Source organism: Notolabrus celidotus, chromosome 21 (assembly GCF_009762535.1).
Source record: "Notolabrus celidotus isolate fNotCel1 chromosome 21, fNotCel1.pri, whole genome shotgun sequence".
Lineage (NCBI taxonomy): Eukaryota > Metazoa > Chordata > Actinopteri > Labriformes > Labridae > Notolabrus > Notolabrus celidotus.
In genome coordinates, this window is record NC_048292.1 from 17,604,205 (window position 1) to 17,626,005 (window position 21,801).

The 21,801-nt window shown below is 40.7% G+C and overlaps 2 protein-coding genes across 2 annotated transcripts in view; one reads left to right on the forward strand and one right to left on the reverse strand.

Moving 5' to 3' along the window:
* Positions 1-16,000, forward strand: part of cacna1c (calcium channel, voltage-dependent, L type, alpha 1C subunit) — a 254,713-nt gene extending 238,713 nt beyond the window's left edge. Inside the window, exons 45-51 of the mRNA XM_034673428.1 lie at positions 2,690-2,818; positions 2,928-3,055; positions 3,167-3,264; positions 3,426-3,522; positions 3,749-3,857; positions 3,991-4,159; positions 4,981-16,000. Of these exons, the coding sequence (XP_034529319.1) occupies positions 2,690-2,818; positions 2,928-3,055; positions 3,167-3,264; positions 3,426-3,522; positions 3,749-3,857; positions 3,991-4,159; positions 4,981-5,508 (1,258 nt within the window). The 3' untranslated portion in view covers positions 5,509-16,000. The remainder of the gene's footprint in view (positions 1-2,689; positions 2,819-2,927; positions 3,056-3,166; positions 3,265-3,425; positions 3,523-3,748; positions 3,858-3,990; positions 4,160-4,980) is intronic.
* A 1,668-nt stretch (positions 16,001-17,668) lies between these two features.
* LOC117805004 (zinc finger protein 2 homolog) lies at positions 17,669-21,784 on the reverse strand. Its single transcript, XM_034673517.1, has 8 exons — positions 21,649-21,784; positions 21,233-21,435; positions 20,054-20,164; positions 19,805-19,900; positions 19,567-19,677; positions 19,234-19,354; positions 18,873-19,073; positions 17,669-18,783 (listed from the first exon to the last, which is right to left on the reverse strand). Exons 1-8 carry the CDS (start codon positions 21,683-21,685, stop codon positions 17,759-17,761), a joined length of 1,905 nt encoding a protein of 634 aa, XP_034529408.1. The 5' UTR covers positions 21,686-21,784; the 3' UTR covers positions 17,669-17,758.
* Between the last annotated feature and the right edge of the window lie 17 nt (positions 21,785-21,801).

The following is a 21,801-nucleotide window of genomic DNA, read 5'->3' on the forward strand; positions in this document are numbered from 1 at the left end:
GTTTTTGCAGGACTTGGCGCATTTGTGCTGTATACAACTGATGTGCGTGAGGGGGGCCTGTGATTGGATGACAGGCGGTGTGATTGGCACATGATCTGCCACTGCCGTTTTATCTGATCTAGGATCTGTAGAGTACAGTCTGCTGAATGTACAAGAGTTAATTGTCAATAAATAGGACAACTGAGGTCCCGTATGAAACAAACCGATTTAGCCAAATATACGGGGTGTCCCGGCTAATACGGGACAGTTAGCAACCCTAATATAGCTGCTGGAAACAGTGTCATGAAGTACTGATGTGCGCATTAAGTCAACTAACAGTTTAACTGTCACTCTTGCTAGTTGTTACTTGTCAGTTACACAAGTTATTAATATTTGTATCGTGGGCTCAGAATGCCGGTCATAAGTCAAAGCTGTAGTGAAGCCACCTGCCAGGGGCAAACTGCCATAATGCTCTAAAGCTCCTCTATCCGGATGTAAACAAGCACATATGTCCGATAACATCTCTTCGTGCTTTGCAGTTTGGCAGTGTTTTCATTTATAAAATGGAGATCAAGTTGAATGTAGGCTGTGTCTGGTTAACTTGACCAAAGCTATGAATAACGCTCACAGACATGTGAATGTTACCCCGCAGAGAATGCTGAAGGCTGGAGGTGCTAGCTCTGCTAACTTTAGCCACACTCTGCAAACCAATTTGACATCCTGCCCCATGATTGTGTTCTAGCAGTGTTTAAAAAAACATACGTTTTTCTGACCTTTAGATTAGTCGGCTGGTTGGAATTTCAATTTTGAAAACATTGAAGATTTTCCACAGGGACATGTCTAGGCTTTACTGGGGCGGCCCAACTGGGGCACTGACTCATGCGTGGTGGTGGCACCAAGTATGTTCACACACACGATTGACTAGTATTATTTACCCTTCTTTGTCTCCTCTAATCGATCTACCTCAAAAACACAAACATGAAAGTGATGCAGCAACAATCCAGTGTGTGATTTTTTTACTTTAACGTAACAACAGAATCTTCCCATTTAAGTTAAAATTTGGCCTAAAAAATGTATGTCCAAAGTCACAATTTTTAGAGCTATCTAAAGGAATGTGTGACATTGAAATGCGAAGAAAGCTACTAGCAGCCTGTTGCAGCTCAGCCCTAATGGTTCATTTTAACATTAGACCCACCTCTAACAAGGCAATTTAGATTATGACTATGGGTTGCCACCAGGGGTGACCAGATTTCAATGGGAGCCCATGCTGCCCCTGGCTTTTAGGCCCAATCTAGAAGAGTTGTAGACTTTGTTTCCTTCTAGACAGTCAGCCTGCTTGTATGAAATAGGGTCCATTCAAGAGCAATGGTAAAGACAGCTCAGTAATGGTTCATTCATTATAAAGAGAAGTTAAGCTAATACTAGATTCCTGTAGCAAAGCATTAAGTGGTGTAGGATCAAATGCTGCATTAGATTCGAGTAATAGCTTTCTTTTGCACAATCTCTTTTATTTATTTATTTATTCATTTTTCATTTTCTCAGCATAGCGAAAGGGTCCCATCCACCCAGCAGCCAAGAGGGTGACCTTGATTAAACTCATTCAGAACCATCTTAGTCAGTTCTTTAATTAAATTCTGTTCTAACCCAGAGTTTGCTGTGGAGTCCTTAAATAGCTATGAATTAAAGAGACATCTTGACATTTAGAAATATGACTTTTCTCTTAACCGGGTAGTTCTTAGAAATAAGAATCATTTGTTGTATTTGGAGCCTTGCTCATAGGAAATTATAGATCATGCTAGCTGACAACTAAACAATTTGTTATGAATATTAGATGTGATTTGAAACGGACCTTTAAAACCACATTTATTTTCATGTATTAACAAATGATTTGGTGAAGGAGAAAAGATCACTCTTTAAATGTCAGGATGTCTTCTTAAAGCTTAAGTCTGGAGTATGAAACAGATGTTGAACGATAGGGTGACAAGACATCTTTGGAAATCAAAGGTAATACAACTTAATACGGATTATATGCAGACTTAGATCAAGCCCAAGGATACCTAACTTCGATCTCAGCATTGAGAAAGAAAAGGTTGTACGACAGGGTTCAACACTTTCGATCATGTTTTAGGTAAGAAAATGTTAACTGGGTTAATGCAGACATTGAATCTACTTCTGAAGGCATTAGTAGAGCCAGTACCTGATTCTAGGGCTTAATTGATCTTCATTTTGAAAAAGGAGAACTGTTTAAATAGTACTTATTTCATTTCCCAGTAGACCTTTAAGTATTAGCCAACAGCATCAGCTATTAAAGGCAATTATGACTTTTCCAGTCTTTGTCTTTTAAAGATGTCTGCACCTCAGTTGTGCTATTGTTGTCATATTCCAGATGTTTGCCTTTGATGCTTTTTAACATTTTGCTTTGAAAAATTAGTTCCCACCTGCTTCTCCTCCTTCTTTTCCTCTTGTCCTCCTCCTCTTGCTTTTTTCCTTCATGCAGTAGCTAAGCCTCAGTGGGCTTGTAAGTCTCTCCTCTCGAGCTCCTCCCTGAGTATTTTGCTAATCAGCTGCTTCTTCTTTGTGTGTCTGCACGTGTGTTTATGTTTACATCCGTCTACATATTTGTCTACCTGTTTCTCTGTATATGGTCCGTGTTTATGTTCATTTTGTTTGTCTGTTTGGCTGGTTTGTGTGCTTGTTTGTTCGTTTGTAGCTCTGACTCAACTGACAGCCATCTGCCCATCATCCGAAGAGGTGAAGGCTCAACAGAGGAGACGTATGACGAGACCTACGCTGACGACAGGGAGTACCACGAGGACGACCACTCACTCTCCTCTGACATGTACAGCTGAAGCAGACATACACAACAAACCACTAAGACCTCTCTTACTGTTTGGAGGTGTGGGGTCTCTGTGTTGACCCCTCGTTATGTGTCTGTGTGTACTTTTCAGGCTGGTGTATCATGATGAAGCATGCAAGCAGTTGACTCCCATGGAGGGAGGAGAGGAGGCAGAAGACAGAAGAGGAGGAGGAGGGTGGCAGTCTCCGAGGAGAGTCTTCCTCTGCCCCACTTCTCTGGGTGAGTAAACACGTGTAAAGGAAAAAAAACTGGGCCATTAGTATCGAATCTCTCTTATCGTTGACTCTTTCTACATGCAGTGAGTTTACATATTCCTTGTGTGTATTTCAGGGCGGAGATCGTCGTTCCATCTGGAGTGTCTCAGGAGACAGTCAAGGCCAGACGTCTCCCAAAAGACAGCTGTGCCTCTACACTTAGTACACCATCAGGTAGTAGTCTTCAACTAAACAATCAACCATATCTCACACTTGAGCAGAAAGAAGCAGTAGATTCAGTCGGTGAAGTTGAACTCCCACCATGCTGCGTTCTGCATACATATTCCCGCCTCCCTGCTCCTCTCTAACTCTCCCTCTGCTCTCCCCTCCTCCAGGCTCTGGCAGTCGCAGGGCTGAGTCCTCTACTAAGAAGGAGTCACTCACCTACCCTCTTCAGTCGGCTGTGCTCCACGCCTCCAGCCAGTCCCACAGGTAAACTGCATCTTATGCTCACATGTACTGTCAAGACATTTTTCGTGATATACATCCTCACCAAGTACAATTATACTTTAATTTGATGGGGGAAATGATGCACAGTTAATCCAGAATAATTCATTTCTTAAGGGATATTCTCATCATGCTGCAGATGTTGTATTCTACTTGATGAGGTTTGTTGTTTTAATAATGTTTCCTTCCTCTGTCACTGTTTTTTTTTCAGCCCAGGGCGGTGATGCCTCCTACCAGCGGGTGCCCTCTCTGAGGCTAGAGGGCTCCAACTCCCATGAAAAGCTCAATACCAGCTTGCCCTCTGTGAACTGTGGGCCCTGGTAAGACTAAGTACCTTTAAAAAAACTACTTTAACAAGAACAGTTTCTGAACTATCATCAAAGTAGTAGTTATAAAACTTTCGAAACAGTTTGGTCTGAAAACAGATAATAATACAAACATTGTATTTCCTAGGTATAGTGATAGTAATGGAAACAGCCGGGTGCCAAGTCCAAGCCCCGCCCCTAGTGTGTCAGTGCCCAATCAAAGACCACCACGACCTGTGTCGCTCACAGTGCCCTCGCTGCTGGGGAAAGACTCCAGCTCACTGTGTCACGGCAGTGCAGGGAGTCTGGTGGAGGCGGTGAGTGTGTGTGTTTCTTTTTTGGACAAGGTTACAGATAGACTGCATTGATGGGTAGCGGGATAAATCTTTTTTTTTTTATATATATATTTTTATTGGAATTTTTTCCTTTTTCCTTTTTTTTTCCTACATTAATTCACACATCACAACATGTATCAACCAAAAAAAAAAAAGACATTAACAAACTGTAAAAACAACTTAACAAGGCAATCCAAGCCTAACAAATGTAGAAAAGAAAATATACAGAGTACAACAACAACATAAGTATTTTAGGCAAGACAAAACAAAACAAAACAAGGCAGCAGAAGAAGAAAAAAAAAGAGGGGGGTTACAGACACTCTGAGATTAGGGGGAGGCGGTTCAAGGAACCCAGATACAATGTTCACTGTTTAAAGGTAAAATTTTGTTAAAAGTAAGAGAGGAAGGGTTTCCAGACTTTAAAAAATCTGAGTTTTTCAAGTTTTAGAAGGGCCATCACACTTGACATCACACATCTTATCATACAGATTTCTATCACCTGAGACAGAAGGTCTCAGATAGATGCAGGTTCATTTTGTATTAAAAAAAGCAGTTTATGATAGTCTCTTTGGGTCAGGAAATTATCATTGGAACTACTTAATAAACCAAACAAGAGTGGAATAAATGAATCAGTGCATTAAATCAAACATAAGATAAATCCTTGTTTTAGGGTGTAACCAATCCCTCTCTTCTACTATTTTAAAGTGTTTTCCTCTCCTACTTCTTTCATTCCAATCCCCCATTCCACCCTGGTTTCCTCCCTTCCCTCTGTCCATTCCTCCCCGTCTCATTTCTCTCTCAAGGTGTTGATATCAGAAGGTTTGGGTCATTTTGCCCAGGACCCATCTTTCATCGAGGCAACCAAAGCCGAGTTGGCAGATGCCTGCGACATGACCATTGAGGAAATGGAGCATGCGGCCAACAACATCCTCAACGGCAGCACCGCCACAACTGCCACATCCAGCACCTCCTCCACCTCCCAGCACAGCCCCAACGGCAACGTCCTCCCCTTCCCCACGGCAGCAGCAGCAGCAGCAGCAGCTACGCACAGGGACCGAGCGGCCAGTGAGGGTGGGGGAGAGGCAGCAGGAAGCAGGGGCTCTGTTCACGGGCCGTCCTCGGTGGAGGAGCGGCAGGAGCTACTTGCAGGCGTGAGGGGACAAGAGGAGGAGGAGGAGGAGGAGGAGGAGGAGGAGGAGGAGGAGGTGGTGGTGGTGGCAGGAGGGACAGAGGAGGGCGACCACAGAGGCTCAGTTGTGATTGCAGGAACACGGCAGAGGAACAGCGGGCTGTTGGAGGACGAGGATATGGAGTGTGTGACGAGTTTGTAGGAGTCCTTGTTGGGTTCAATTGGCCGACTGGCCCCTCTGACGTCATCAGAGACTGACGACTGTCAGTGCTGGGTATCAGCGCCGCAGCTGGCTCTGTCTGTCCCCGTCCCTCACACACACTCACACACTCACACACTCACTGTCTGCCTCTTTGCCAGACGTTTCTGCTCTGGACAATGGCGGCCAGTGACGCAACCTTAACCACCTGGTTATGACTTTGTTTGTTTCTATGAGTTTGTACGTGTGTGAATGTTTGTAGTAAAGTAAACCACTCTATACTCTATACTATCTGAGTGAAAGCCTGTGTGTGATCTATGATTTTCACTATTTGTACGTTTGTGTGAGTGCGTGTGTTCTCCACACGTGTCTGAGTGTGTCTCTAAAGTGCCTCACAGTTTTATCATGTCCTCAAAGTGTGAAGAGCAGGAAATTACAGATCAGGGGAAAGTAGGAACTAAGACAAGGAAGGAAGGAAACAACAGAAGCAAGAAGTCCCTTTGTGGGTCTTCAGCTGGTAACATAGTGTGTTTATTGTTTTCATTTCCTCTCCCTACTTTGTTGTTGTGTTATTGTTGTTTGTCTGGCCGCCATAAAGCCAGGTAGGGGACAGCAGACCAGCTGGTTGGGGGGGGGGGGTCAGTTATGGATTAAAATCTGACCTCACCCATGTGAGGTCAAAGGTCAACACCTCCTTCTTGGTTCACTAATGATGAAGCGCTGTATTGAGTAAACAGGGACGAAGAATACCCTGTTTTAAATCTCATTTCCCTTCCTCTTCCAAAGCTAAGGAACCTTGGAGCACAGCCCTGCCATTCTGAGGGGAGAGATTAAGGTAACATGCCATCCCCAGCCGAGGGGGGGAGGATTTGAGGGATGGACCAAGGGGGCTACAGGCAGAGAGAGAAACTGTCCAACAAGAAGCTAGCCAGCTTTTTGATCTGCTGGTCTGCAAGAGTCCAGCAAGAGACAAACTCTTCTCGTCCACCACCTTGACCTGGCTGCACTTACTCCGCTGCTTTTCCTCGTTTGACCACACCCACCTCCTGTCCCAAAACAGGGTGGAGCATTGGTGGCAAAGCAGAGACAGCGAGCCCCCTTTTCTGCCGTATACCTCGCCGTTCCTCACTCCTCCCTCGCTCCTTCCTCCCTCCTCCTTGGTTGATCCACCATCTGTCTCCCTCCATAGCTGGGTTTTTGCTTTATTAGCACTCGGTAGGTGAATGTGTCCATCAGGGCAACAGAGACGGAGGGTGGAGGAGAAAACGGGAGTGTTTGATTGAATAGAAAACAGACTCTGGGCATGGATCTACAGAGGATCTGTCCGTCAGTCAACCTCACTTCCTTCTCCAAGACCCTCCTCTCCCTCTCAGCTTGGAATTCCATTGGATTTGCTGCCACACACTCTCAACAGACCACGCCCACTATGTATTTAACAATTCAATATTGTGCAAAACTGGCTAGCCATGACTATTTTGTTTTATATTCATGATGTTATTGAATTAATTTATCCTTGATTTGTTTGCACAATCGGGGTGCTGGTCTTATAAATGTATTTTTGCTCGGTTTATTTTAGGAGAATTTTAAGAGGTTTTAAGTATCGAAGCAGGGCGTAGTGTTTGCGTGCAAGTGTATAACTATTTTCGTGTGTGCGGGTGCATGTCTGCGTTTTAGTACAGAATGTATGCGCGTATGAATGTTTGAGATAGCGTGTATCTAAAAGAGGGGTCTTTCTCTCTATCAGTATGCACCTTTTACAGATTGTATCTATTTATTTATTTATTTTTCCCAGAAGAGAAAAAAACTTGTGTGAGGATGTATGTTTGTATGCGTGCCTGTGTTCGAGTGGTTACTTATGTATTCTAAAAAGCTGATTTTAAGCCTAGACAGTAAATTAAGGTAGCATTACAAGTATGGTATTGTGTGTGTATGAGCGTGCACAAGGGTGTGTGTGTGTGTGTGTGTGTGTGTGTGTGTGTATGTGTGTGTATGTATGTGTGATAATGGGCCTCCTTAACACAGGGTTACCATGGACAGGCATGCTTCCAAAGCTTTGTGATTTCTTTAGCACGGTTTTTACTTTTTAGCCAAGCTGCAGAGTCAGAAGCCACTCTCTCTTTGAATATAGTCATCACATAACATTTCTTTCTTCTTCTGTTTAGAGGTACTTAGGCGTACGGTCTCCGGCACAGTCAGAGCGTCCATTAGGTTTACAGTTTGATGAGTTTTGGTGTTGCAGCTTGGCACAAAGGTAACAAGCCTTTCGGCAAATGCTGCTTTTTCTTCTTTATTGTGGATGGTTGCTCTGAATAGTAGAAGAATTAAATTCGCACTGCCACAGTGACGCCTCACGACTGAACTGGGGATGACACCATGATTGCTCGGGTGAAACACATCATAATCACATGATTTCATCATTTAATCATAGTTTAAACTCCAAATGAACTATTAGGGCTGGTGTACAGATGCTGCAAGACTTCTGATTGACTCTGTCTGAGGTCTGCTCATATCACTAAACATTCTCATTTATTTTCACTCTTTGAAATAAAACTCTTCACTGTCTGTAGAATCATTCAAACATTCATACTACAAGCAGGACCTTTTTTGTTTATTGATGAGTGGTGAAATTTGTTTGGAAAACATGAATGGATACAAACCTGCTCAGAGGAAGCTTGATCCCCAGGTGTTTTATTATGATTTTTATTTCTGATGTGGATTTTAGGTAGCATGGTGACTTTTCTCTGTATGGCACAGGTTTGGACCTCAGGCCTCAAAACACAGGGCACAGACCTCTCTTTGATGTATGTTCTGCTCCAAAAAAACACATTCCTCAAGCTAGTATCACATCACTTATATGGATTGACACATTTAGTGGAATCCTTTATTGTGTACTAAACTAAAATCTTTAAATTAAGCTTTCTTAAAAGTAAAAATTGAACACAATGCCAAGTAAACAAGACACACAAGTATGGCACTGACAGTCTGTATTTTGCCTGAACAGTGCTCATGTGTAGATACAGCTCAGTAGATCTCGTCAAGACAGCAAAAATACTTTCATAATATATTCAATTGAATGAGTTGAACTCTGTTTTTAGCTCCAAAAGAGTCTAAACTTTTACAAAAGCCCTGTCAAATTAAGGTTCTGATTTATCTACTACTACTACTACTACTACTACTACTACTACTACACTATCTCATGTCAACTTTCAGCCATTACTTTTTACTTTAATCAACCATACAGAACTAGCTGCTGAGCTCTCACTCCTACATGTCAAGCAGAGTAAGTTTGTGACAGGAAAGGGTATGCATGAACACACTGCCATACACTGCATCCTGTGCCAGTTACAGACTTCTGACATTATTATGCAAACTAAATGTGAATGTTCACCGTGTTTTAAGTGGCAGTGCTACTATTGTTTTGTGGCTGTGATCGTACTGCAAACTCTGAGGAAGTCTGTGTCGTCAAAGGAATACCCTCACTGACATTAAGCCTGTTTGATTTTTCCTTATCACGGATCCTTTTGGCTTCATGAAATCTTCAGCATTTCTGTTTTTCTTATAGTTGTTTCAAAAGCACCTCATGAGAATAGTTCTTTATTGAAATAACTCGGTACCATAAGCTATCAGGCTAACTTGCAGCTAGCGGCTCAGTTTCAGTATAAGCTGATTTATTTTGTCAAACTTGAAGTCTACTTGTGAAGAAGACATGTTAAGGTATTGACAGGTTTATTAATATGCGTGCCAGGAAGCACACAAGCTCTCTGTTTTTGCTTTCACGCTTCGTTCTACCAATCCTGGGAAAAGTTTATTTAAAGCTGAATTTCGAAAAACAAAATAAGTACTTCTCCTGGTTATTTATGCTGGTTTATCTCATAAACCTAATGACTACTAGGTACAAATCCATTAAAAGTAATGTATAACCAAGTAGCAGACAGTAGTTTTTGTTCCAAAGCTACTATAGATATAGCCAAGTTCCAGTTATTGAGGATCAAAAGAACATAAATGTTGCACTAAATTCAATTTAAATCCTTTCTCTGTGTTCCTTAGCGTTAATTCACATATTAAAGTCAAACATACTCATATCAGTTAAGTTTCCCTGCATATCAGAAGTGCCAAACCAGGCTTTGTTGTGTCTTTAAAGGCTCTAGAGTTGAAAGGTATTCAAAGGTCTGTGGTGCCCCCGTGTGGACTGGAGCAGTTTTGATGTTAGCATGAACTATGAAGTGTTGTGTTGCAGTATATGGTATGAGTGGGTGTAATCCTGCATCCCACAAGATATGCAAAAACAATGCAATAACTATGACTGTATACAAGGTTCCCGAAGTAAATATACTTGTGAAAGTGAAAAAAAAATCACTACCATGTTTGTTTTTTTTCTGTTTGTGACACTTTTAAGTAAACTCAGCGGTTTCCGTGCCAGAGAAACCTAACATACTTGAAATCAGGTACATTGCAGTGCAGTATAGATGTATTTATTTATCGTTCTCGTGCCAGGGGTTTGGATCAGCATCTGCAGTCAAACATGTATTGAGACAGTGACATTAAGTTGGTCATGGTTTAACAGCCAGCTGAAATAGACCCAGTTTCTTAAGGTAACACTTCTCCTGCACCTCCCTGACTCGATATGCCTTTGACTGTATCCCTCTCCCTTGTTTATTTCCAATTAAGTTTTAAAATTGAGCTGTTTTGCATGAGGTTCACATGTTGACGTTAAGCGTGCCAGGTTTTTGCAGTTGTTTCGTTTTCATCAGGCAAAGTATCATATCACAGTATATCAGAGTAGCTATTTCTATTCAGTGTACATATGATAGAAGTCAGTTTTTCTCCTTTAGAGAAACATCTGACAGCAGTAGTGGGCTAAGGTGATTTTGCATATCTTGTGTCTTATGGGTTCATAGTTCATCTTCTGATTGTTAACACTAAGAAGGACATGTGCATATGATTGTGAGAAGTTGAGAAGTAAAGCAAACCTTAGTATTTTTTTACCCTTGAGTTCGGACAGGCGTCACTACTTCTTTGCCTACATGTTGCCTTTGTGTAGTCTCTGTCTTTATCTTCTACCTTTCTTTGATGTGGTAAAGATGGAGCAGTGGGATCAAATCTCACAGCATAGAAGTTACCCAAAAATATTGTTGGAAACAAACAAACAGAAAGAAGTTATAGTCAGCAAATACACTTATGCTTGTTTGCTTAATTCAAGCACAAAGTGAACCATGTAGATGAGAACATCCACATGACACAGACAAGTGTGTCCCAATTCCATATCACACACCTTTTTAACACTGTGTTTGCACTAGAGTAACAAAATAAGGTAGGTATGGTAAGGATTAGTGAAAAATGCTGTCATCTAGTGTGACATTGATGGAGAAAATTGAATAACGTCACTCCTGATCCACAAAACTCAAAAATATTTATGAGTTACTTTTCAACCGTTAAGTGTTACATCACTCTAAATATTTCAAAACTGTAGGAACTGTTGCAGTAGGTGCTTAGATGTCCTCATGTTCACTCTCTTGTATCAGCCAAACTCTGTATATCCTTCACACTGCATTTCCCATAATTCAACTAATAACATCTCTACTCTAGATCTTCTTTACCCCCCCACCATTTTCATGCTTTTATTTCTGTTGAAACAGCTTAGACATCATTAAGGTTTTTCTCAGGCTTGGCTAAGCTCCTTCAGAACCAAAGATGACATTATGCAACTGTATTTACACACTTAGTACAACTGACCACATACATGTGTAAAATGTGGGGAGTGGTCATTTATAAATGGTATATAAAGGAAATCTTAATCAACATTGAGGGTCACATGTCAGGCATATGTCACAGTTCATAAAGATGTTGTTAACAGCCTTATCTTGTATGCAAAGTAAGGTTTGGTTTCTAGAAACACAGAGTACAAGTTGTGTGTAATATGGAAATGGAACACAGCATGAGTGTTATGTTTAATCTATCCTGACCAAGTCTTTTCTGTGTTTTTGTACCTGTGGTCCCTGCCTTGGTTTCAGAAGCCACTTTGTCAGGCTGTTAATCACGCTGATTAGCAGCAGCTGTTTCTGCTGGATCTCCACCTGCAGCTCGTTAAAGTAAAACCACACCCCCTGCCATAGAGTCCAATTTAAGTGATGTCCTCTAGTGAAAGCTAAAGGCCCGGGTTTGTGATTGACAGGTGACAATCTTGTTGATGGTTGGTGACAATTTCAAGCAGTTCATGTTTGTTCTGGGTAAGAATGTTAAATGAAGAGTATTTTTCTGGGATTATAGAGGGTTTTATTTCATCATGTTTGAATTTCTAAGTTCTTACATGGTGAATTATATATCCAAGTAATGTTGTATGTGCATGGGTTTCCCTGTAGGGATATGAAGCATTGGTCCTATGTGAATGATAATATCTTTTGTCTCACCACTAGCCAATGATTGTATATTTTTATATACCATATATACCATTCTATAGCAAAACATATATATGAATATGTAATATTTAATCACCAGAATGTTAGAGCAAGAAGAGGACAGGACACTTAACTTGGGGATGTAGTCATGGTTCTGAAAATGTGTTATATAGACCTACTGACTGAGGGTCGGTATGATTTCTAATGATAAAAGTCCAACATTATTGACTGTTTTTGACCTAAAGGAGACAGATGGGAGTATTGTAGACATATTTACTGAAGAGGAAACGTGTTTAAGCTGCTGGCATTTTCAAAATACTGTCACAAAAGGCTAAAATGGGTCCCAGACTATTTTGAATTACAGAAAGGCTACCTTTATGTTGTTTTCAATCTGGCGTGACTGCAGAAGTAGAAGGCTCTCTGTTCATGCGATTAACACTGAAAACCAGCTGCATATCACAATTTGAAGTCTTTTTTTTTAAGCAGCAGAGAGATCTGAAATCTACAATGTGTTTGCTTCTGTTTTTCTTTCATCATGTACTGCTCTGAAAGACGTAAACCTACCAGCAACCTGTCAGCGCAGGTCAAAGTCTGGACATTTTCCTACTGTAGCATTGAGACCCTGTCTCTCTCTTTACTAGTCCTGCATCAGCGTTACACACACTGACACACTGTACACTCTTCTGATGCATTATTTAAGCTTTTAAAGACATCTAACCAAAAATGATCCACCCACCAAGGACTAGATCTCTCTATGCTTTGAGCCGTTTAAATCATGTAGCTTAAATATTTTCTTCCAAGACAAACTACATCTGTGCAGAAACACTCTCATCTTTTAAAGACAGGGAGGAGGAACAGTTCAGCAGCAGAACAACTTAATCTTGTTCGTATATATGTGTGCAGCAGTGGAAAAGGATTTTGCCTGGAAGAGAATATTTTATCCCAGATTTCTTTTTGAAAGCTCTGATTTAAAATGTTGAATTTTTTGACAACAAAAAGTATTTATTGTGGAGGAGCTGCTATCCATGTACATGAATCTATTTAAAGCTGCTCAGTATAAAGAGAGGATGTCATCCAACATGCTTTAACTAGAATAGTATTTTACACACATATACCATTTGAATAGTATTAGAGTTGTGTGTTTATCTGAGACTATACACATATTTGTGTCACTGAGTAATGGAAGCAAAGCAGGAGCACCGTTATTTTCCTGTTTCATTCACTCAGATTTCCTCCATGTGGAACTACCATTGTTGCGACACATGTAGGTTCTATTTTCTTGTAAAGAGACATGCTTGTTGATCCTGACAAATTATGTAAGAGGACTATTTTGAATACAGATTTTATTTCCCTTTTTACTAGATTCAGAGTTTGCATCTCCTACTGTAGAATTAAAATCCCATTTCTGCAGACACCAGAGAGGATGCTCTCTTTGTTCTGTTGTACAGATGTTATTTTGACCTCAATGCTCATGGACATTTTAAGGGATTGAACAGAAAGTGAAGATGGAATATATTATTATTATAAAATACAAGTTTATATTGTGACTATCTTCTATTTTAGATATAAAATATAGAGAATTAATATATAAATAAGCCAAACAAAGATATAAAGTGATATGAAGATGCTGGACTTTGCAGAGGATCAAAATAAATCTTGAAACAGATCAGGTTCAGGAGTGCCATGATGTTTAACTTTACACTTGCTGGCATTTTCTGCACTTGTTTTCACTGTATTTCCATCAGCTGAATGTTGTCATGAGGTTTACAAATCACTAATGATGAGATTCCTTTGTTTGGAAATGAGCCTTCGTGTGTTTGCTGCCAGATGCAAACATGTTCTAAAGAGAAACAACGGAATCATCATGTAAGACTCTTTTTAGAGTGTAGACATCTAGCTCTCTGCTTTAATCTTGATTCATTACAGAGATGTTGATGAGCATATGGATTGAAGATAAGATATCAGTTATGGTCTGCAGATCTGAAATCATTAAAAGTTAGTGTCACAATTTTGGAGGCAAATATATCACCGTGTCACAAAGTTTCAAACCACTGATCTACACTGAGAACACATTGTACGTCACTGGCTCATGGCCACACATTGAAAAACAGAAGATGCATGTAATATCTTTATTCATCATTTGGATGAATTCCCTTGAGATATTGGTGAGGGATGAAAGTTCTTATCTTTCCCCTCTTATTGTTCATGGGGTTTCTGAACCCTATTTAACCAAATAACTGATTCTTGCTTGCCCTATATTAGATAGATTTAAGAAATGTAGGATAGTTCTGATCCAATGTGTAGCAGCACCTACAGCACCCCCTGTTTAGGACGACTGTTTGTGTTGAACGGACCTTGAAAGCCTCACTTATTTCCTCTATTGCTATTTTTCATACACTTAGTTTGATAAAGCAGTTCCCAGTTTGCACATATGTAAAGACCAGAAGTCCGACACAGAGTTTGTTCCACTGTTTTTTGGGAGAGCAACACTCCACCTGTTGATTGAGTGGAGGAGTCTCTGTACCGGCTCCTTCAGGATTCACTTAACAACTCTCCGCTCTAGATTTGTGGCAGCAGCAGCTTTACGATGCAGACTTTCTGTCAGTAGATCCATGAATGTCTCCGCCTCGCTGCATCTGCTACTTCTCTCTAATGTCACTGATAAGAGCTACTTTACATTGAATGATTTCACCCCTTGAATGTTGGATGCAGTAATGCTCATACTGGTGCACTTAAGATATTTTCAAAGGCTACATTTAGTATTTTAAAAAAAGATGGTTTGAGACTACTTGTTTATTTTTCTGGTGTTTTTCCAGTTTGCATCCCTTAATGGAAGAAAATGTTGGAATTTTTAGCCATCTAGCTTCGCTTCAACCACCCAGACATATAAGATCTTATTTTATCTTGGCGCATAAGATCTCTTCAAACTTCATTTTAGAGCCGATTTGTTGCAACATTTTACCACAGAGAAACAGATCTTGTATGCCTGTGTGTGGGTAAATGCAGCTTTAATGGAAGACTTCTCCATCTGAGAGCATCAACAGTGCCATTTTATCGGTGTTTTCTTCTTGTGGGTGATTCTTTCTGGTGTGAAATTGCCATCATGCATCAGGTGTTAACTCATTCTCTATTTCCAGGCAGGACGATCCAGGCCTTTTTGCCACAGCTCCACTATCAGCAGTGTGATTCTGTTCCTTATTTACCGGGTAGATGACATGGCTGTGTGCTCAATAGTGTCCTCTGATCTCATTCGTGGTCTTAGTTCACAACTCATGCAAAGTGTTAAAGGGCCTTTGACAGGATGGAGCTGTTTGTTTGTTTGTGTTCTTTTTCTGTCGGAGCGAAGTCTGTTAGTTAATTTCATACGGAGGAGGGCGTTCACACAGAGACCAATTTGTTGTAATATTAGTAGTGACGCTACTGTTAAATGTAGTATTTAATAACAGCACTATTTATGGTCAAAAAAATGAACTAGAGTGTGTTATTGTACTTGCGGTAGCTTTGGAGGCAGGTGGCCATTTTGTAACTTGAGTTTTTTAACATAAGCCACTCCCCCTCCGCTGCGAGGGATTTCATTGGTCCTGGGGTTGCGAAGTGATGCTGGCCCAACATCATTTTGTTTCCTCAGTAACCATTTGTCTCCTCGGTGACGACTGCATGGCCTCACAGTTGACACACCTTTTATTTCTTCTTCTTCTTCTCTTTCTGTTTTCTAAAGGAGAGTTCTTGATTTTGTTTTCATTCATTTCATTTTAGATTTTAGAAAGGGAAAGAATACAAATCAAATAAATCAGAATATTAATTCAATCACTTTTTCTACTCCTATTTTCAATAAAAAGTGAAACGAAAAACCAAACAAAAAGTTGATTTGTAAATAAGTAATGTACAGTTTGTATCTGTAACTTGTCAGTCTGTCATTGGTGACAGAGTCTGTCTTGCTTATAACGCACGCTACCAGTAAATAAAAAAAGGAAAAAGTATATTTAGACTGTATGGTCCCTTGAAAGCAAGTTTTAAATTAATATCTGATGTATATTCCTGTAACATTGCATTTTTATCTGAGGAATGATGTTATTAAAAAATTGCAAATAAATTGCATTTCCTACAGCTGTGTTCTATACTTCTTTTTCATGTTTGCATCCCAGATCTTCATCTCTCTGTCAGTACATTTATTCTCAGTCAATCTTCTATCATGTTGCTGTAGTTACACATTTTTAGGAAATAACTGTTCTTATATTGGTCTATCCAAAAACTGAATGTTCAGTCGTCCCATACACAAAGGCTATAGCTCCTTCAAGCAGCAGTCACAGGTTGACACCAAGCAGCAACCACCGGTCTAAAAATATGAGTCCAATGCCGAAGTGCTAAAAAGTGCAGTTAATCGAGGATCCGCTTGAGGCTGGCTCCGGAAGTACCGGAAGTCACATACACATGAATGGGAAAAATACGATCTTTACAGCAGAAATAAACATGTTTACAGCCTGGTACAAAAGACGAGTGTAGTCTGAATAGCTCATTTCTCGATCGGCACACACTGTACAGTACATGGGTTTTTTTTTTTAACACAGCAATTTCGAACATATTGAGATTACGAGTCTTCCAATGAGAGGCACAGCTGACTGCGGGAACATTGTAGCTGTTGGCTAGGAGGCTCAAACTCCACCTCTTTACGTCATAATCAATTGACAGCAGCAATATGGCTGCCACCGCCGATCGGCCTCAAAACAGCTCTTCAGAAACAGATGGGTGACGTCACGGATCCTACGGCCATATTTTATACAGTCTATGGTTGACACTCAACCCTAAAAAAACCTTCACATACTGTGTTTCTGTAGGGCTGTCTAATTTTTCTGTTAGGGCCTGTGTCCACTAAAGCCATTCATTTGTGCTGGCAGTGCCCAAAACCTCCATTTCAGAGCACAAACTTTGTCCCATGACACCTCTGCTTCTCCAGCAAAGACTGCTGTTTTATAAAACAAAATTACATCAGCAAAACACTTTTACCAAGGCCAAAACAAATTTACATTTAAGAAAACAATCTTACAAACGGCGGAACACTTTTACCATTTCTGAAACAAATTAACATTTCATTTTTACAGAAAGGGAATGTACCAAATACCGGAAGTGATCCAGAAGTGATGGAGTGAGGCGTCATTTAGTTTGTTTTGATGGAGAGAAACCAAGCGGAGCAACATGGTTTACATATTAGGGCATCCTCAGGTCTCAGAGTGAGGTGTCAGACCTCAGATGAAAAAGTATCATGTCTCCGGAAAAGCTCCGTCATATTACCGCAAAACCTTCATCATGTAGCCTCAGGATAAATGGCGTCAGGCTAAAAGGAGTCGGACTTAACAGTGAAAGTGTTCTGTCGTTTGTAAAATTGTCTCCAACTTTGTAAATGTGTTTCATCTTTTGTAAATTTGTTTTCTTAAATGTAAATTTGTTTTGGCCTTGGTAAAAGTGTTTTGCTGATATCATTTTGTTTTATAAAATGTAAAAATGTTTTCCAAAACGCAAATTTGTCTCCAACTTTGTGTTTCTTTTCTAAATTTGTTTTGTCCTTCAGGGCCACTGTAATTTTGACTGCTGCATCTATTTGTTTACACCACAGAAGTAAATATAAAACTCACCTGTGTAATCAGTATGTATTACTTTGGTCCACCTTTTTCAAGCCTCTTACTGACAAGGTGAGTACGGGCTGCGTTAAGCTCAAAGGCTATCTAACCTTCTTGTTCAGCACTACATTCTTCATCACCAGGGACATCACGTTTGGTCATTGTTTCTTTATTGTACAAAGCTTTTAAGAAGGAACTTGACCCACAATATAATCATTTTTTTCTCTCTCAATAATGAAAGTTTCACATCACGTCAGGTTTATGAGTTGCCATGTGTCTTTTCAGATTCCCCTGCTGGGAGAACTCCTTCTCACAGTTCGAACATTTAAACGGTTTGACCCCGTTGTGGCTGAGCAAGTGTCTCTTCAGGCAGTTCAGAGTGAGGAAGCGCTTGGGACACTCTGCGCACAGGTATGGCCGCTCCCCCGTGTGAGAGCGGTTGTGAATAATCAGGTGACTTTTGGTGGAGAAGCCTTTCCCGCAGTGCATGCAGGTGTAAGGCAACTCACCTGTGTGAGACCGAGTGTGCAGCAGCAGCTCCCCAGATGAAAAAAACGACCTTCCACACGTGGTGCACAAGTGAGTCTTCTCCCCTTTGTGCACCTGCATGTGTCTCTTGAAGCCTGCTTTGCTGAGGCTTTTCCCACAGATCCCACACAGGTTGGTTGGACCTTCATGCAGGCGTTCGTGCTGCTTCAGCGAGTAATTGCACAGGAATCCCTTGTTGCACTGGCTGCAGCTGAATAATCGTCCTTTCTTGTGGAGTCTCTGGTGCTGATAGTAACCTGACGAGCTGGTGAATCCCCTCTCACACTGGCCGCAGAAGTGCTTCAGGTTGTGGAGCTTCATGTGAGTCTTCAGTTGATTTGGAAGTTCAAAAATCTTGTCACACTTTGGGCATTTGGTTTCTTCCTCTGTGAAGCTTTTGTTCACGACTCTCCTGTTCAGAAACCTTCGATCCTCCTCTGAAGGCTCTTTCCGTCTATGTTGTTCCTTGTTTTCCAAGTTGTCCTTCTTCCTCTTCCTTTCCCGCTTTCTTTCCACACAATCTCTCTGTTTCTTTCTTTTATCTGAGTCGCCTCCCTCCTTCTTCTTTTCAGAGTTGGAGTCTTTACTTTTCTGCTGAGTCCTTACTCTGTCTTTCACTGAGAGTCTTTTCAGAACAGGAGCTGTTTCGTGGTGCTCACTCTGGATGTGCTCCTTGACCTTCCTCTTTGTGCGGTGAGTGAACGAACACTGAGAGCAGATGAATAACCGTGCCGGACGACCTGAAAACAACATGAAACACCAGCAGGTTAGTCAAATAAGACAACTCATTATGGATTCAATCTGGTTTCTACAAATGCTGTTCTCGCACCTGGTCCTCTTTTTGGCAACCATTCATCTGCTACAATATCCTGATTTGAGTCTTCCTCCAAATCTTCCAGTGCCAGCGCCTGTTCCCCATCGCCGTAATCATCGTCCTCCTCATTATAAGGCTGAATTAACCCCTCCACTGCCGTCTGCACAGGGAGGGCCAGAGTGGACAGGAGGTTATCTTCCTCAATGCTGGAGGGAGCTGTGGTAGAGGAAGGTTTTAGACAATTTACAAACAAGAGTTTTAATAAGAACAAATATATTTCATTAAAAAACTACTGCAAGAAACGACACAAGCAAGATGTAATGAAGTGAGTGGGGAAATACACAGAGGTAGGCCAGGGACACTCTGTTACACTCACTAGAGCTGAGAGTTCCCAACTGTCTGTGATGACGCAGCAGAGTCTTCACAGCAAATGGTTCACACAGATGCTTTCCAAATTCCTCTGTCACACACTCTGCCTCTGTGAGCCATGCTGCCGTCTGACACAAATAAAAATAGTCATTCACACAAAGACAAACGAAAAAGTATGAATAAAAAGGCAAAAGTATGATCATTCTTAAGAAGAGAAATTCACAATGACCAGTAATGCCAAAGCTCTCTGACTGCACTCAGACAAGAACAAGGAATGGTGAAGCTACTTTGTCATCATAATAATAATGAAATGACAGAGAGCCTCTGATAAATGTTGTACCTGCTGCAGGTCGGGTATGGGCAGCAGCTGCTCTAGTCTGGACAAGAACTCAGACACCAGCTGCTGCAGTCTTTGGTCATAGTTAGAGCCATAGTTTGCAGGAAAAACCTCCTGCAGAAACAGAGTCAAGACTTTAAGACTAGATCTTCATTTTCCTTCAAAGGCAAATCAAAATGTAATCTCTTATTTGTATGTATCCCTTCCCTTGCATGGGTCTCTTATGTACAAACAGACTTACTCTGAAGAAATAATCTTTTTCAAATGGAACATTCAAAAGGTTCTGCACCAGGTTGGCAAAGTTGGTGTATGAAATCTTCAGTATATCCCCATTTTCCTGTCAGGGAGTGAGCAACAATTGATAAACATTAAAAAAAAAAGGATTAATACAAATGAAGAGTGATTATAATATAGCTTCTAATGGGTTTGACTACTTGACCAAGCTAGGAAGTGTTGCTAATTTTTTTTCTAATTTTCTACTACAACCCACCATCTCACCAGTGGAGCTCAGCTCAGAGCCACAGGCGTGGATTTTATCCAGGTGGCTCTGGATGGCCTGCAGGTTGGCGATACCATCACCACGACACAGTTCCAGGACCAGCTGCAACAGAACAGAGAGAGGTAACTCAAATGAGCATGACAAGGCAGGAAAAATAAGGACTTTCATGAAGAGAAGGGTAACAGTGGTCCAATCCCACTCTCCACAGTCACAGGATCATGGACTCTAAGGTAGAGTTTATAACACTGTAGTGCACTCTAATAGATATTGGAAAAGGGCTTTTTCTCATCATTCAATGCCATGATAATGTATGTTATTAATATTATATCATTTAAATTAATTAAAAATGTATTAAAATCTGGGAATTTTCGAAGTTGGAAACTGTCCATGGGAATGACTGTAATTTATGGGAATTAATGGGAATAAACCAGGAATTTGCTAAATTGAAGGTTGGCTCTTAATTGGGAACTTTAATATAGTTGGAGAAAATATATTTTAGTATAATCCTGACTACAACAACTAAATTTCATACCAGTACAGTTGAATATCTATGCTATTCCTCAATCACATGCACATAGCACACTTCTTACTGCAGGGCTATTGAGACCACGCCCCCTACATGCACTGTGCATTCCTCCATCACATGAAGCACAGATGATTTCTAGAATCCTACAGAGACTTGGCTTGAGAAGCTTGAGGGAAGATGCTTTTTTATTTGCATGTTGAATGGGAATTTTTTGGATTGCATTTTTGTTAATTTTTGAATGGGTTGGGTCGGAGGGATGTGTAATATTGAACCCAATATTCATGATTTTGTTCTTCAATGAAAGAATTGATTGTTCAATAAAATATTCAACACTTGATAATCTTCTACTTACAAATAAATCTGTTTAATTGTGTTAGTTTGGATGGGTGTCTGCTTATAACAACACAGATATTTATGCTTGGATATGATACATTTCCATTAAATTACCCTCAATCCCCAGTTAATTCCCATAAATTCCCATAATTTCCAATTTGGAATATTTCCAAAATTCCCCAGCTTAACTTCCAATGGAAACTAACCGGAAACTGTCCACCCCTTTGCAACCCTACATCTGAGGGATAATAATTCAATCACAGAAAGACAGCTTTAACATAAAGGGAATAATTGAGTATAAATGTCCTCACCCGTGCTCTCAGGCCCAGGATGAGCTGAGCTCTCTGACAGGGACTCAGCAGCTCTGGGACCATCTCTGTAGATAAAGTGATGAAGTCCACCAGCTTATCATACTGCAGCACATTGAGCTGCTGGACTACTTGCCACATAAACGCAGATATAAGTCTCACTGGAGGGACGAGGAGGTTTAACGAGGCTGGAGGAAGAGAGGAGCCTGCAAGGAACATTTAGAGAAGCGAACAAGGATGAATAGAAATATACTGTCATGTTTACGATGCTCAAACAACGTTGACATGCAAAAGGACTACAACTCCTTATTTAAGATAAACTACAGTTAGCTTCAAAGCTGCACGAGTGACTTCATTACTTAGTAAAGCGACGGCCTGTGTCTACAGGCAGATAACTAAACATGTTTCACATCTCATACCTTGGGTTTTCCACGCCATTTCATGCTTTAAAAACATTCAAGCTATGAATTAAAAACTACTTCGACACATACACATCAAGAGCAGAGCAACAGACGAATTACTTCCGGGTTAGACGGATGTTGCGAAAACTCGTGCTATCTGTTTTTCAAAAT

Excerpts from the sequence above, each read along its gene's own strand:
- LOC117805004 (XM_034673517.1), bottom strand. The coding sequence starts at position 21,685 with ATGTTTTTAAAGCATGAAATGGCGTGGAAAACCCAAG. Across the intron at positions 19,901-20,053 it reads TGAGCTCCACTGGTGAGATG|GAAAATGGGGATATACTGAA; the intron begins GTGGGTTGTAGT and ends ACTCCCTGACAG. Across the intron at positions 18,784-18,872 it reads GTTGCCAAAAAGAGGACCAG|GTCGTCCGGCACGGTTATTC; the intron begins GTGCGAGAACAG and ends TGTTGTTTTCAG.